The sequence below is a fragment of the Oreochromis niloticus genome, linkage group LG12 (genome assembly GCF_001858045.2).
Source record: "Oreochromis niloticus isolate F11D_XX linkage group LG12, O_niloticus_UMD_NMBU, whole genome shotgun sequence".
Taxonomy (NCBI): Eukaryota; Metazoa; Chordata; class Actinopteri; order Cichliformes; family Cichlidae; genus Oreochromis; species Oreochromis niloticus.
Window position 1 is genome coordinate 21624954 of NC_031977.2, and position 17771 is coordinate 21642724.

At 37.8% G+C, this 17771-nt stretch overlaps 1 protein-coding gene across 3 annotated transcripts in view; it reads left to right on the plus strand.

The window, feature by feature from the left end:
- grid2 (glutamate receptor, ionotropic, delta 2) overlaps positions 1-17771 on the plus strand; it is a 483691-nt gene that overhangs the window by 76146 nt on the left and 389774 nt on the right. For all 3 annotated transcript variants that reach the window (XR_003213195.1, XM_005452094.3, XM_005452093.3), the window contains exon 2: positions 10005-10160. Coding sequence is in view for 2 of the 3 variants with exons in the window: in XM_005452094.3 (XP_005452151.1) it covers positions 10005-10160 (156 nt within the window). In the remaining variant the exon portion in view is untranslated. The remainder of the gene's footprint in view (positions 1-10004; positions 10161-17771) is intronic.

A 17771-nucleotide genomic window follows, 5' to 3' on the forward strand; every position in this document is an offset into this window, starting at 1 on the left:
TCTGTTATATACTCTTTTTTTTCTTATTCATCCATTTTAATGACTTGAGGTATAAACTAAAATGTGGATTTAGGAAATCATTACAGAGCTACTTGATGATATCCTGGTGAGTTGCAGGACTGAGGACCCAAATGCAGACACAAAAGATTCACTGACAAACAAAAGACAAACCTTTATTTCAGCTGATGGAAACTTAATAATATAAAGTTCACCAGGACAGTGAAGAAAATTCAAAACTGAACCACAGCAATGATTGAAGACCCCAAGATAAACGCGTAGGCAAAATAGCACTATCTATATGTGAAAGGGTAGAGATAGTAAAAGACAATGAAAATGGAGTAGAAGTGAAACTACACACAAGAAACTAGAGACAAATGACTCCCAAATTAAACTAGAACGAGAAGACAGTAACTAAACAGGGAAATGAAGATAGATGAATAGACTTGACAATTAACTTGAACTTGAACCCAAATCCAGACACAAAAAATGCACTGAAAAACAAAAGCAAAGCCTTTATTTCAGCTGATGGAAACTTCACAATATGAATTTCACCAGGACAATGAACAGAATTCAAAACTGACTGGTGAAACACAACATGGATAACAGACACTGAGATGAGGACTGAGGGAAGACAGCACAATTTATAGACAAAAGGGTAATCAGGGAAATAGACACAGGAGGATAACAAAGGTAGATTGACAACAACTCAGAAGGGAAAGCAAAGCTAAACACGAGGCACTAGAAACAAATGACTACCAAAATAAAACAGAAAGTAAAAACCAAACAGAGAAATAAAAACACTTGCATAAACTTAACCTAGGGGACCTGACAAAGGAGGATAAGACAGGAAACACTGAGGAAACAAATTAAACTCTATAACTCGGACTAAATTATAACAAGAGTAAAGGCTCCCAAAATACTCAAGAATAAATGAAAATCACAACCTAACCCGGAAACAAAACTAAGAACACCTAATACTCAAGCAGGAAATAAACCTCAAAAAACAGATCTGAGATCATGACAGTTCTGCTTTGGAGTTTGTTTTTCATTTTCATTTATATTAGTGTCGCTTTTAGAACGAGTGCTTTCTTTCACTGAAAACATTCATGTTCCTATTCTTGCATGCATTCGTGTAGCCCCACTAGTATTTAAGTGCTTAAGCAGAAGAGAAACGTTGTGGCAGCATAACCAAGGACAGGAAAAGAGTACTACTTAGTTATTGAAGTGCTTGTGTAATGATAAACAGAGCTCAAAAACCTGTAGAGGACAAAGAGAGGACATGAGGTTGTGAGGAAAAACAAGCGGGGAAGATGACAAAATGGATAAGACGGGGGATGTGAGAGGAAGAACAGAAAGATAAGTGACGAGAGAAGGGCCAGAGGATGGCAGGTGATGACAGGGAAAAAAAATCATGTATGTTAGATGACATAGATGACAAGTATGTGATGGAGGGATAAAGATTAGGCTGGGTGAAAAGAAGGAGAAGCAGAGAAGCTATGTGAATTAGAGAGAAGTGTGAAGGAGTGAAGTGAAGTAGAGGAAAATGCTGGAGAGAAAAAAGAGACAAAGGGGTGGAGAGTTTAGAAGTTTTGAAATTGTAACTATAGGGAATTGGGACGAGGATAGAGTTTGATAGCGTGAGGTTGAAGAAGACTACGGCAGGAATATAAATGTCAGAAGATGCTGAAGACATGCAGTTTGCTGGGGAAGGAGGGCAAGAGAGGGCGGATTGTATAAAATCCATCCTTCCTTGAAATATAATATGACATTTATGATGTGTACAAATCTGGAGCCTCTTACCAGCGCTTCAGGCAAAATCCTCCCAAATGTTCGGCATTAATCAGGAGGGTGAGCTTTAAAGACTCAAGGTGCTCAAGTAGACCGGCTTCGTGCGTTAAAAGCAGATATGAACGTTAAATTCAGATGTTTTTTGATACCTGTTTTTATTACCATCTTTACCATCTTTCAAGTCCCTTACAGTCCCTTACAGTGTCTCTTACACTTTCCTTTTAAACACATTTCCTTCATTTTTGTTTGTTCATTTTTGTTGTTGTTTGTAATTCATCAGTATCAAATACTGAAAAAAGTCTTCCACAAAAAACAAGCCAGTTTTGTGTAAGTTTTATTTATTTGGTTGTTAAAGGGTTAATGTTTTCATACGCTGATGACGTCAAGGTTTGGTTGTTAGATTCCAGTTGAGTTTGATTTTTAATATAGCGTGAATGAATTGCTGTTGGGTACCTAACCTTTGGTTGTTGGATATTACCACCATTCAAATATGCCTGCAAGGCTTTTGCTTCATTATGACAATGCTGCAAAAGAAAGTAAAGAGAGAATTGTGCCTTTCTCAATAGAGGACATATCTTTCAGAGTTTTCTGTTGTATTTGAAAACATGGCTTCTTGATTCTAGGAAACATAATCACCTGCAATACTGCATACTGTTTGGCGAAGTAGGAACAGCAGAGATAAGTACACTAGGATTTTGTGTTGTTTTGCTTTGCTTTGTTTTAAAGGAAATACCGAAAGTTATTTTTGGCCAAGTTTGACAGCCCTTGTTGGAAAAATAGAATATGTGATTTGTTTTAAATGATGCAGGAAACATCTGAATTATTGATTCGGTAATAAGAAAGCCTCTGTCTGCCTGCTACACACAAAGACATGTACACATTTTTAAGTACATCGAGTCTTTTCAAGCCAGGCCAGATTTACTTGGATTAGATGTCACACGCTGCATCACATGAAATACGAAGGTGGGGGAGAAGAGTGATAATGAGAGCAGAGAGAAGAGATAGTTAGGGAAATATGAGGAGGGAAGCAAGCAAGGAAACATGGGGTAGAGAGCACCAAAAATGGAGGAAGGTTGAGCTAAATAAAGAGTACAAAATGGAAAACAGCTTGAAAGGGAATGTAGGCATGACGAAGCATGATAGAAAGGCAGAGGACAAAGAACAAAGAGAAAGAGAATTAGGGAAAGTGGCTAAAAGAATGTTGAAAAGAGACAGACATAAGGAAAAGTATAAATGTGAGAGATGGTGAGGTGGAGAGGAAATGAGCAAGTTAGGATAGTTGACAAAGAAAGGGAATCTCTTCAACAGGTAAAGCTCCAAATCAGGAAGTAGGAAGGCAATAATCCAATATTTGGATCGATTATCAGTTTGATTCTGGCTCAAAAAGCTGGATAGGCCATGAGTATTTTATGCTTACTATGCCAGCAACTGTGCACCAGTTGCTAGAGGGAGAGCTAACATAGCATGGTAGGTAACAGCAGTTTGGACGTAACTCATGCTGTGAGGCAAACAGCGTTTCTTTTATGTCTGTAAAAGTTTTCAAAAGCCCCAATGACAACACTTGTCCCTCTCACTCTCATTATGGAAGCTTTTATTGTGCGTACAGTAACATAGCATGTTGTTATTTGTTCAATATTATTTTGCCTCATCTGTATCCTACTCCATACATTTGTCTGTGAGGAGGTGCACTCACGTGGTTGCTGGAGATTTTTGGAAGGTGCTAGGTGAAATCAGTAGCAAAATGTGTGCTGCATCAAAACGTTTTTGTGATTGTGGCACTCATTGTAGTTTGCATAGAAAACACTGACTGCTAGCTTAAGTGGTACCTCACCACTGCAGCCAACATGTTTGGGAAAGGCATAACTTTTAGTTTGAATGTTCTCCGTTTTACAGCTTGTCTTACTTTTCAGATCTTTCATACGAACTGCAGGCAGTCTGCTAGCAACTAAAGCAATCTAAATGAGTTTTTACGTGCAGCACTGTATACGTATAGATCCGTGTGATTGGAATTTATCAATTTCATTCTGCCTTACATCACCCTCCAGTAACCACTCGCCAACGGAATACATATTTTCCCTTGTGACCCGTGTTGCCAGATGGCCTCTGTGATTGGGGCCTGAGTAATTTCACACTCAGGTCACAATTAATACAAGAAATGGATCAGTGCAAGTTTTGTCTACATGCTGATATGATAGATAAGAAGGAGAAGATAGACTCATTATCAAACAGAGCTATCATTTCATAGTAGCTGTCAAGGGTATACACAGGTACACTGAAGATACACCTTAGGTCATTCAAGTGGTACATTGCTATCACTCTAATTATCATTTACTTATAACTTGGCTTAGGCTTCAGTATATTTTCATAACTGGCTCACAGCCACCTACTCTACTGTTTCCAGATCCCTGGCAATGCTGGCCAGACAGGAGCTGAGTCAGCTGTTGTTTGGAAATCAGCTGGACCTTGCCAAAAAACAGTCCAAAGCTGACTTAAAGAGAAACACAAAACAAATGTTGCTGTCAGTTTTCTGTCCTTTGCACACCAAGGGATATGAATTTAAATGTATCTCAGATGAGCTAGTTATTTCACCTAATGCTTAATGAATGAAGACACACAGCAAATTTTCCACCTACTAAAAGTATATTCATATGTGTGGGAGGAAGCAAAGCCTTGGGTATCAACAGTAGGTCTCTACAAAGGAAGCAGTAAGGCAAAGGTCTGTCTAGATTAGAAGGGGAAAAGGTAAGACAGGGACAGAGACATGGCAAAGAAAGCGGCGACCTTGGCACAGCTTTGTGTGACAGTTTGACAAAGAACTGGCGTGCTGCTGAACTACAAATTCTGCTGGGTGCTCGCCTCCTTAACGATAGAGCAAATTAATTTACGTGCCTATAATGAAAGAAGGGAAGGAGGAGGGAAGCAGGGAGGAGAGATGAAAAAAGTAGGAGAACGAAAGATTTTTCTTGCACAAATCAGGTTACCTGGGAGATTTGTCCATGAATGCACAAGGGGATAGACGGCAATCGGATGCATCCCTCTGACATATAGTCAAGCACGCACACACACAGTTTGCTTCCATATTTCATTTAATTGTACACACATGCTTGATATGGTCAGAGTAACCTACTGCAGATGCACAACCCTGATAACAGTAACCATGTTTCTGGGAATACTGGAACACAATAGACCCTGTATCTAGCAAAACTACATGAGAATTGTGTATGTGAGTGTATTCTAGTGTGAGGTCATATGATAAATATTAGAGCTGTTTTTATATCTGTTCCTGTCATACTCCACTGGCCTGCTCTGGTCACCAGTGACCATTAATTCTTTGTCCTCCTCCCTTTCCTTTCTGACACACACACACACCTACACACACTTACACATTAATTCTATACTGTCCTCCCAAGTGTCAAAATGCGCTCCCTTTCAGCTCTCACATCACTGCTGTAAATAACAGTGTGTTTGTGTGTTTCGCACACGTGTGTTTGTGTGCGACAAACAGGACATTTGACACTGTAGGACCATAACCTCTGCCGTTCATCGCCATCATCACTCAGCACTGCCGCTACCTTGCTTTCATCATCACATTGAGCCGGAAACACTTAGATCTAGCCTTGTCACAAATCAGTAATACATCGTGTGATTTATGCTGTGACGTGTGTTTGTGTGTGTGTGTGTGTGTGTGTGTGTGTGTGTGTGTGTATTCCTACACATTATCCTTGTCAGTGTTCCTGTCACATTACTGTCATCAGCTGCAGTTTCAACAACAGGTGTGTGTTTGTTCGAGAGACAAAGGAATGATATTTCAGGTATTTCTTCAGTGCCCCGTTTCGAGTCGTCCTTAAGAAAAGAAGAGAATCAGATAGAGGCATGTGGTGATGGGGAGAGAAAAGAACAAGGGGGAGCTTTACAGTAGTAAAAAGCTTGAATGGATGAGCGTAAAAGGCCAGGAGGCAGGTGTAAAAACTAAGTGAGATGGGAATGGATTTTCCAAAGCAGCATAGATGGCATTGTGAGTCTCTCCACCAATTATTATTATGTCAGAGTCACACTACTGCCTAGGATACTGTGAATTTTGGTCCATATGTATTGTTCCTCAGTTGAAGATTATTGACTCTGGTAGCCGAGACTTTTCCTGTTGCACCATGGCAACACTTATCTCTCCTTTTAAAAACAAAAATTCAATTCAACTCTTTGTGTACATATTGCAAATGTTTATGGTTCTCGCACACGGCATCTCACTAAACCACAGTGAGTTATACATATACGGTTTTACACAGAATGAACAGTAATCCCTTTGTTTTTCAAAATTCAAACCATTTTTCTTTGATAAGCAGCATTTTTTGTTATATAGTGCTAATTAAGCACGTTAAATGTTAATAAAAGTTATCATGCCTACATAGTAAATTGCAGTGGTTACATTGCACTCTACATCACAGCATCACACGGCTGCAACTGCTAGCGTGGGTGTAGACTCTTAGCCTTGTTAAAAATCTTTTTTTTTTTTAAATTAACCTCTAGATAAACTTCTGTTGTGCAAACCAGATAATTATGCAGATAAATATGCATGTGTGATTACACAATGATGGCAATAAAGCTGATATTAAAGCCCACATACTGACTAATGATCATCCTTTGATCTTTCACAAACACACACACACACACACACACACACACACACACACATATATATATATATATATATATATATATATATATATATGTATATGTATATGTATGATTGAGTGTGTGTATCAACATTTTGTTACTTTCAAATCACAAGGAGAAATTGACCAAACATGAACATGTAGATGCTGCTTTGTCTGTTAATTGCATATATTTACAGTGAATAAAAAGAGAGGACATGTAAAAGCAAACATTACTGAGATTCCAACAGATATTGGCTGGAGCAAAAGAAAAGACTATTCTAACTTCAGATTATTTGTGGCTTCGTGTGACAACACATTCCCCTCATTTTTCTTTTACCTCTAGCATCACTCATCCATCCCAGTGGGTTGTTTGGCAGTAAGTAGATAAACAAGTTATTTATTACCTCTTTATCAATGTAAACAAACTAGGAAATGAATACTAAACACTTAAACATTGGATGACATTTGATCGATACTTCTTGACCAAAACACTTTAAGTTTTTGAATCCTACATCACTAGAAATTGACCACTGTTGCTGATAATGCTGTTGACGTCGAAGGCATGGTTGGTGAAAAATGTTGATGATTTAGTACTTCTGCTCACACGCTGTATATGTGTGTGTGTATGTGTGTGTGTCTGAGACTGCCCTTGAGGCATCTGTGTTAAGCAAGATTCACTACTTTTATATCCTGGCTTGCTGATTTATGCTGTGACGTCTGCCTTTGCACTCACAATCACATTACTGGAAGGGAGGAAAAGCCAGGGCCCTGTGTGTTGTTTGTGTGTGTGCATGTCTGTGTGTGTGTGTCCGTGTTTGCTAATCAGCATGCAGTAACGCTGTTGTTCCAAAATAGCTGACAGTAAACAGCAGACATTTACCCATCGTCTGTTCTCATCTCTTGTCTTGTGCTTTCTTCTTGTGAAAAGTTAATTATTTTTTAATATGTACACATTAAAGATGGTGATATTTGGGAGATTCCTAAATAGTTTGATTAGTGTTTGAGTTCAGAAGCCTCCAAAGGTTTATGCTAGTCTTCAATCATTAGGAACAACAGGAGCCAAGTTTAACTTTAGTGAAATAAAGGTGAGAGAAAGAGTCAGCGAACTGTAGTGTGTTTATTTTCCAGACTTAATTCCAATTCTTTGTCCACATTTTACCTTGGACTTTCATGCCCCCCTGCAGTGACTCTATACCCACAGCTTGAGAACCACAGCCTTAAGGCATAAAAGCATGTTTAAAACACATTTGGATGAAGATTCAAATCTGCTTCACAGACCAAGGACATTTTTTTTCATTATCACCTACATGTTCTTTTCTCATCTCCCTTTCTGCATGCACACTGTGTCTCGATTAAAGAGTGTTATTTTCAGTCACATCCACGTAGCTAATATATCACCGTGCAGGTGTAGCAGCTTTGATAGAGAAATGATATAGGGGATAACAGAAGAAAGAAAAGTGACATGAAAAAATACTACAATACGGTGTCTTCTTCTCCATTTCAATATCTTTTTATTACCGTTGTGGTCACTAGATCCCAAAATGCATTGCTGGTGTGATAAAGGAAATACACACTTTACAAGGAAACAAACCATATGCAAAGAGAGTGGTGTACGATGCAGTAAAGCTTTTAACATATGCCTGGGAGCAGGTTACTATGGAAACATCCTTGTAGAAACCTAGATTAAAGGAGCCATTTACTGTTCCCTCTGCATGTTTGTAAAAAAAAAAGACAAAAAAAAATTATAAAACTTTATCCACAAAGCAAAACACACAGAAAGTCATAAATCAGCTTACTAATGTCAAACATTTCGATGTGCTTTTGTCCTTTAGACATATAACCTTTACAGTGTCATGGATCCAGTTTAAAATCTGTACCAATCCTCTCCCAGCAGTGTCATCTTCAAACTGATTGGGACCTTATTCAAAATTTATCACTAATGGAATAGTTAATGTCTTTGTGCTTCATTCTTTATCGCTTTGTCCAGGCCTGCTTGTCTCACCTCATCTATACTGCATGATTATAAAAACAACCAAGACTCAATCAGTTGCCTGGTATTTACAGTTGCCTAATGCTGAGGAATCAAGTGATTGAAGGATACATATTTAATGAGGCCTTTGACGCAGAGGCAGTTAACGTATCATTCCTAACTGCATGTGGTTTTGAATGAGGTGTGCGTATAAAGGCTGTGCTGAAATGGATTGTCCTTCAGAAGTTGAGTTTATTCAAAACTTTGTTTAAACTGTTGCAGATGTGATGATATTTAGGGTTTTATGAATTTTGCTAGCTACATATCTTTTTCTAATGAAATGTATTGACAATTAAATTATTGACAGTTTGACACATTACAGTAACCTAAAAAAGAGCATAAGAAAGAGATTTTTTAAACGATTAAACAGGCAAGTGGATTTCTAAAGCACAAGAACCGACTAATCTTATTGTAATAATGTAATATATAATTTCCTGGATGATTTATCCAAAGTACTGCAAAATAAAGATGGTGAAGTTTGGGCTCTCTGGGATTTAGTCCACAACCTTTGTGGTATTAACATCAGGCTATGCACAGCCAATTACAGATATAGTTTTCTAAATGTGGTACAAAACAGCCCTCAGCCAATGCAGCCTTCTTGGTTATTAATGGGTTTTGTAACCTGTGTCTTACACACATGCACAGGCACACACATCCACACTATACAGTATGAGGCTTATTTTCTGGTCAATGAAATGCGGTTAGCAGTGCTTCACTGCGCTGGCTTACACAATTAGTGGCCCAGTGGATTCAGGGGATAAACTGGGTTGAATTGAGAGGCTAAAGAGAAGTAAAAGAAGAAAAAAAAACCATACGGTTAATTGTGTGTAACAGACCAAAGCATAGACCGAATCTCTGCTAGCCAGTCAACACCCCACGTTGCCTCATTTGTCTGTCTCAGCAGCACTGCAGGTTGACATTTATTTTTATGACTAATTTAGTATTCACTAGTGGAAACTTTATCTGCCACTACAGATACTAACACACACCAGTTCTTCTTCCATTTCCCCTTGTGGGGCAACTGTTTTGTCTGAGTCAGTGCCTTACACTAGGTAGATTTTGACATTGGAATGAACATTCATGTAAGCCCATTAGTCCCTTCTTTTTCATGCAGGATGCCAGATCAGGGGCTTAATACTTAAAGTCTATATTTCTAGACTTATTTGAAGCTGATTTCATGAATGTGGGTAATATAATTGGTTAAATTTTGCTGCGTTTGGTTTCCAATAACAGTATTATAAGGCAGTTAGCCATTTAAAGAATGCAAATGAAGGAGATTCCCTGTAAACACATTACTAAGGGGGTTTTTTTCCGAAGGGGGTGACGGTGGTTATATGTTGGGGAACGCAAGCACAGGTGGAAAAGGCATCAGCAGTTTTTCTATAGGTAGGGTGAACACTAAATCCACTTGGATGGAATTATATTTTGAGTCATTTCTTTGAAGAATTCCCTTTGTAGATTACATACTTCAGAGTTCTGTAAAAATAACCCAAAAGATAATGCATTTTTTGTTTCTTTCCTTCTTCTTCTAATAGGTGCCATCTTTGATGAGTCAGCACGGAAAGATGATGAGGTGTTTCGCCTTGCTGTGGCGGATCTCAATTTAAACAACGAGATCTTGGAGACAGAGAAGATCACCATCTCTGTGGAGTTCGTTGATGGGAACAACCCTTTCCAGGCTGTGCAAGAAGGTAGGGAGATAATACCGTGCTGTAACATTTATGCATTGGACCAACAGGACTAATAAAATGTATCTGTTTCAAATTGAAATATGTTTTTCTTAAACACGTTGATGCATGCTCAGTCATCCAGGTAAGGAAATCCTCAAAAAGTTGATTCTGTTCATCTGGACGTAGAGTTTTCTCCCACTGTAAACGCTACGCCCAGATGAACAGAATCAACATTTTGGGGATTTTCTTAAATAGCTTTTCTTATATTGGCCTTATATAGGGATGGGTGTAATTCGGTGTTTGCTTCACATATTCCAAATTACACGTTTGCTTTAATTAGATTTAAAAAAAAGGAATCATTTGCGTTTATTTTGATACCCCAGCCCCTTTTTTGATTTTCTAATAATCCTTAATTGTTTATGTAACACAGTTAAATACATGTATTAATTTCCATTTGATCCAATGCAGATATATTTAAAAATGTGTAAAATTTACAGTATTTCTACAGACAATCTTAATCTTGTTATCAGTGTAAAATTGAAACACATAAGCATGCAGTGCTTTCACAGTCATTTCAGCATTTTCCTGACCTATTCTATATTACGAACATAAACTGATTCATGTGGGAAAAAAATAAACATTTGAAAAGTTGGCCAACTTTTAAAAATATTTTCTTTTTATTTTACATTGCTGGCAGGCCTTTATGAGTTGACCTGCATCACAATCAGTTGAGGATATGAGTGTTTTTTTTCCCTCTCTCTTTTTTGTTTTGGTTTCCAGCCAGTTTATTTAATTAAAATCTAGTTTGTAGAAGAAATTGACTCTAGAATGTTCATATTTTCAATCAGTGGACATTCTGAATTATACAACTTTTTGTCATCCATGTGGGATTTATATTTATTACAAACTATGCCTGTCAGAGAGAGCTGCTGGTTCACAATCCAAACCAACAGGCTTGATTTTAAATTGGAATTCAATATGAAAGAATCACGTATAACTAAGCTTAGTTTGACCTGTTGACTTATCACAGTAATAAGAAACAGGATTCAGTGAGGACTACTGGAGGTGTGTGCTTTTTATATGAACAGAAACATTTACAAAATTATTAAATCTGAGCATGTTTGCAGTGCATATACACTGTACAAAAGTTGTTATTTTGTTTCCTTCCAAAGAGTCAGATTTTCTTTTAATTTTTCAGAGTGGTCTTTCCAAGGACATCCTCAGAGGAATGCCTTTATTTTGTTTGTTAGTTTGTTTGTTAAGCCACCAAACACTGACCTATGAATCATTCAAGCATAAACATCTCTCCCAAGGGATGAACCAGTTTTGTATCTACACCTAACAGACAACTTAGCAAAGAACCAGTCTTAAATTGTAACTTTGGACACTATGTTACTAGCAGCCTGTCACAGAAACACATCATTTGTGTAGTTGTTTTTGTTTTTTTCTCCTTTCTTTAGTGCAATCTGTGAAGAATGCAAAAAAGAGATAGCAAGATAGTCTGACAGGCATAAAATGGTATTTTTGCACTAACAAGGTGATTCCGAAAGAGCTATTACTGTAGCCAAAAACTTGCCATATTTTGGTGTGCTGGATACCCTTAAAAAATTAAGGAAACTGGACAAATGTAGGAGAGAAGTGGGAGACCTGCAAAATTGTTTACCAGCAGAAAGATGGGATTTGATAGACATATCTTTAAGAAATTATAATAACTTAAAAGCAATAACAAAACCTGACATAGGGCCTGTATCCTGATCCCTCATCAGAAATAGTCTCAATCAAGGGGAAACTGTCAAGAAGCCCTTTTTAAGGAAGGAAAATGGGGAGAAAAGGCTGAGGTATTCCAAATTAACCTCAGCAACTCAACATTATTCAAGCAGTGTGGGATCATCTTGACAGAAAATGGTACAAAAGTGTGCCAAAATTCAGAGAAGAGCTTTGAATGTCCTTAAAGACTGGGGAACTATTCTTGAAGACTAGTTTAAGAATTTATACGGTAGCTTGCCGAGGAGAGTCCAGGCTTTGTGGAAGAATGAAGGTGGTCATACCAAATATTGACTTTTAAGCTTGTTAGATCTGTACACATGGTAGTCCCATGTATGCATAAAAAGAAACAACAGATAGCGCAACACTTTTACTAAGTATGTACACCATTTACCCATCTTTTTACTAGCAAATGTATGGTTGTAAAGCTCATTTAGTAGCTCATTTAGCTAGGATACAGATTTACGATGCAGCTCTTGAAGGATCCTAAAGATATAAATGTATTTTAATTGGGCATTAAGAACAGAAATAAAATATATTGACCTGACTGCTTTGTAGCAGAACAATGGAGTCTGAAACCCAATTCTTTTGTTTGTTTACCTGCTGATCACATGCTTAAACTCTTAGCAGCAACCCTTGTTCTCACCAATGGGCTCTGTAGCACAACATAAATTATGATAACCCAGAACATCATTAAAAATAAGCAGAGAGAGAAAGAATGTGTGGGTGTATTAATTGGCACTGTGACATAGCTGACAGTGCTACAGGGCATACATGAACAAACATACACAGTGAGCACACCATAACATCATGCAAGACGTGAACAAATAAACGTATACATTAACTTTAAGCTGGTGCTGCTGGAGATAGGAAACAAAAGAACCCAAGAATAGCTTTCTTTATAAACATTTACCTTCAACTTTCATTATTTTTATTTAAAAATTTATCTTAAAGTCATCATCATTGTTTTTAAACAGAAGGCATTGTGTGCTTAATGAAGTGTGCAGTGAAAAATTACAAGATGTAATTTAATGATGTGGACACTCAGTTCAGCTAAGCAACTTTGAATGACATGTTCACTTTATTGCTGTAAGCATTTGAATTCAGAAATATTGCAAATGACGAAATATAGGAATGAGGCAGAAATATTGGCACTGCCTACATGACTAATGAGTCATCTGACAACAGGCTGTGTCACACACATTCTTTTCTACTACACTGTGTGAATTGCTAATCAGGACATTTGTCTAAATTGTCTAATAGTCATCCAAAAGCCTGTGCAATATAAATACATTCCCAGCTATTGTCTTCCTCTCAGGATGTAAGGATTATCTGATTTTAGAAATGTCGTGGTTGATTCACTCTTACAAACATCTACTGTGTAGTACAAAATTCTTTCTATAGAACATGGAATTAACAAAATCCAACAATCAGGCTATCTTGAGCAGACACAACTGCTGCACATATGGGCCAGTATCCATGATTTGGGAACCATTATACTGAGTTCAAGTTTTTCACAGAGAAGCTCGTATTTTGGCACAAAGTGAAATGGAAAGACAAACTGATCGTCACACAAGCATCCATGTGCCTGCGATCGTTTTTGACTGGCGGGCTGCCTTAGAATAAACAGAGATTTGATCAAGGCACAATAATGAGCAGGCACAAAAAGAAAGAAACGGAGATCTAACATTTTGTTGTGATCCTGCTGCACCCGTACTCATGTCCTGTTAGTTTATTTGCTTCGTCTGATACTTGTGCATACATCGTACTCATATTTATATTTGAAATATACTTTATAGTACACACAGTTGACTGTGATTAATTTGCAGCTTTGTTAAATTTACATACGTTGTAATTGGGATGAGGTTCAGCCCTTCCCCGTGACCCTTTATTCTACAAGCAGAAGAAGGTCAGTTAAGAAATTGTAGTAATTGCATATTTAAAAGTGAATTCAGAGTGATCAAATGCATACAGCTTGTTAATATTGCACCACAAAATCACTACAGACGATTTGCATTAATTAGTATTCCTTCTTTCAGTATTGGATCCCTTTTTTCTTATTGATTAAAGAAAACAGGTGAAGAGGAGGGTAGAATGGGTTCAAAGTTAGAAACGTGAATAAAACAGAATCACTGTTCTCACTTTGCAGTTTTTTTTAAAAATTGACTTTAGAGATTTAAAAAAAAAAAAGAAAGGGGAAAAAGCCCTGAATGGATTTCTAAGTTCTGACAGTTTTCATGTTAGGACTTAGAATCCCTTCCGTGATTTAATTAACTGATAATCAAATACAAAGAGCCCTATTATCAACATCCATTCACACACTTAAGTAAGAGCACACACACACAAAACATTATATTAGCTTGGTGAAACAGAAAAGGGAAAAACAGAGAATACATCTGTGGGGTTGTTTGCATTTCACTCAAAACAGGCAGCAGGATTCATGCCCATAGCAAACAATGGTGCCCAAACTGTAAGTGTATCTCCATTTTAGAGATTCCCTCAGGGGAGTTTGTGTGGATGCATTGTATGTGCATGAGTGCATGTGCACTCGTGTACCTCTAAGAGCCTTGTTAAAGCTGTTGCTTTGATATAAGGGTCTACAGTGATGTTTGGTACTCAGGCTGTAATTCTTTGAAGTTCCAACCTTAGTCATTCCATTAGCTGGGCTCTACGTGCGTGTTTCTGCATTTGTTTCTTCCTTATTTATTTCAGTGAAACTGAGCAGCTTGAATCTCAAGTGTCTTATTTAGAATATTAGAACCGTGTGAAATAAAGACAGTGACTAAAGAGAGATGTGACAGCGCTCCAGGAGACTGCATTTGAGTGCTTGCTCTTTGACCGGGCACACTAAGCCACCAGCATGCTTCTGAATCCTCCAATACGTGTCTTTATTTGTCCTTTAGTCTTGCTGATAGTGCACATTCAATGCACATTTTGCATTGAAGTCTAAATTCAATTGATCTTTTAAAATTTGGAATCTAATGATTACTGATTAATAACTATTTTGCTTCTCTCTCTCTCTGTCGCTCTCTCTTTTTCCCTACTTTCATTTGTACTGGCTCCTACAGGCCTCAGAGCCCATCAGTGTGTTGGTCAGTCTGTCCAAACTTGTGGGCACTGCAAAAAATAAAAAATCTTCGCAGTCTTTCTGTTCTGGTACTGAGCATACTGCCTGTCATTTCTCTGCCAGTCAGCCTATTCTTCTTCTGTTTGCCCGGCTGTTAGTGTAGCTGTGGCTGCTGAACTTGTCTATCAGCCTATTTTTCTGGTTAAGTAGTGACATGGTTGACCTTGCCATTGCCTGTTTCTCACGTACTATAATTTAAATAGATTGGTGGCAATTTAAGTAGATTAAAAGCGGTGAATTACACTGCTTCAAACAGAAGTACTATTTAACTATTCATTTTCTCTGTTATGAACCTTATAAGCTACAATTAGCACATTTTCAGAAATTACTTATATGCATTTCACTTATCTTTTTGCTAACTTACAGGCCACCAATGAAGAATATTCGAATTTGTTGCCATATAAATTCAAAAATTAGTGGCACTAAATGGGCTTTTCATGAGGGATTTCTAAAGATAATTGACAATAAATGTCAAAACCTACTGCAGTCAGAAGTATGAACAGCAGCATAAACAACATGTTGTCTTTAAGGGCTAGATTTACATACATGAGCGTGGCAATTTGCACCTCGCCTTTCAGTCACTTTATGGCGCCAGTCTAAGTGTAATTAGCACCAGATTTGCAAAGGTAGTAGCTCATTATGCAATCAGCACTTGGGACTCTCTCTAAGACACATTATGTGTCTGAAGCAGAGGCTGGTGGATGCAGTTCAGTAGAGGGATTAGTTGGAGATCACCAAGCTAAAAAAAAAGTCATGATGTAATAATGCTGTAGGGCAGAAGGTTCAGCAGAATCTCGGATGTTTCAAATCTCAGTGGAAGTGACAGGTTAAAGAAGCCAGGTTCATGATCCAAAGAATGCAATTTGCCAGATTTTAGTGATATGTAAGATTTATAAACAAAGCAAGTTCAGGTCCACACTCTGCATCTCTTCTGTCTTTTGTATATTAAACAGTCATTTATATACGATTTGGTTGATTTATTATCTTAGGTTTTTTTTATGCATAAAGAAATATCACAAAATGCACCTCTTAGTCATTAGAGATGTCAGGTAGTTTAATTTAGTAATTTATTTTTCAAAGGTGTGACAGATTCTTTGACCTACAGTAAATCTAGGAAAGTAAACCAGTGTCATATTTAAAAACAGAATTTCCATGTTTTTATACATAAATAGACTCTACCATTAAAAAGGACAAAAAATAAGTGTCTGTAAAGGTTCTCGGTCATCCAGGTCATTGTAGTCAGTGAATAAGGATTGAAAGAAGCCATCTATGTCCACTGTGAACAATCATCTTTGAACAGACGCGGTTTACGACACCAACTGTCTGCCATCTATAATCCAGTTTTGAGATCCCTTACCATCCTGGGCCTTTTGACCTCAGGAAATCACATGATAGGGTGTGGCAGGGTTCCACAGCGGGTTCACGCGAAACCTTGGCTGATTATGACCTACACCCATTTTCACACCTTGGCTCGTGTGATTAGGTAGAGGATCATTAGTGGGTTTATTGTCCCTCTTTGGGGAACACTCCCATAGGGCTTAAATCTGGGACTCTCCACCCTAGAACTGAAGAAGCTTTTCGGATGAGAGGTGAAACGCCTTCAAGAAACCAGACGCTTTTCTTTCCAAGCTCCTTAGACGACTAAAAATATGGTTTACCTCAGTTTGTTTCCATAGAGAGTGAATTCTGATTTTTTTTTACTGCTACTCACTTCAAGATACATGTTGATAATACATGTCAAAGTCACAGCAAATACGTAAGATACTATAAACCACAGTAGAGTGTGCCTGCTAATTTTAATTGAGAGACCACCACATCTATATCTAAATCTGCATCTGTGCTACAGTACATCTGAACTGCTGGAAGTAATCTCTAAGCCATAAAGGATAAGAACTGTTACAGCAAAGTGAGTTATAGAAAAATGGCACATGTCAGTATCTGCATCTCTAAAACTGTAGACCATATAAAAGAGCTGTCCAAATAGATTTGAGTCTCACAGAAAATTATGTCTTTGAATGATTTATTCAGATGATTTACTGCTCCCTTTACCTGATGGCCGTGTGTGTGTGTGTGTGTGTGTGTGTGATTGTACAGAATTGTGTCAGAAGTGTGCAAAGTGGCTTGGATTTAATCACACACTTTCCCTCCCTTTTGCCATCCTGTGTGGCACTTAATTGTGGGTCTGCTCCTGTCACTTATATTCACATTTCACTCCCCACCCGATATCTCTAATTTCTATAGTCCATCCACACTAGACACTAGTTGTGGAACAGGTGGAGCTTTCTGTGGGGTGGGTTATTTGTATGTGTGTGTGTGTGTGTGTATGCATGTCAGCCTGCCCGTTCACGTCTCTATCGATTAAAGCAATGAGAATCACCTAATTGGATAACAGTCTATGGAAAAGTGGGGGGTGAGGAAATGGAAAGCAGGAGGAGACCACAGGAGGGAGGGAACTCAATAGTTGTCTCAGCTTATTTTTCATCTCAGCTTAGTCTTGACACACAGGGCACACAGCTGCATTTACATGCACACTGCCACACACTGTGATTTAGGGGAAAGAAAGCAAACAAATATCAAACCAACAAACAAACAGAAACATAAAAATATTGTACCTTTTCTAGAAGGTGTGCAGAATTATGACAGAGCTTGCCAGCATCACTGGCTGATATCTACATAATTTAGATAATTGAATCACTAATATTTAATGGTAAATACTGTTATAGCTAATTATTTTATGTATA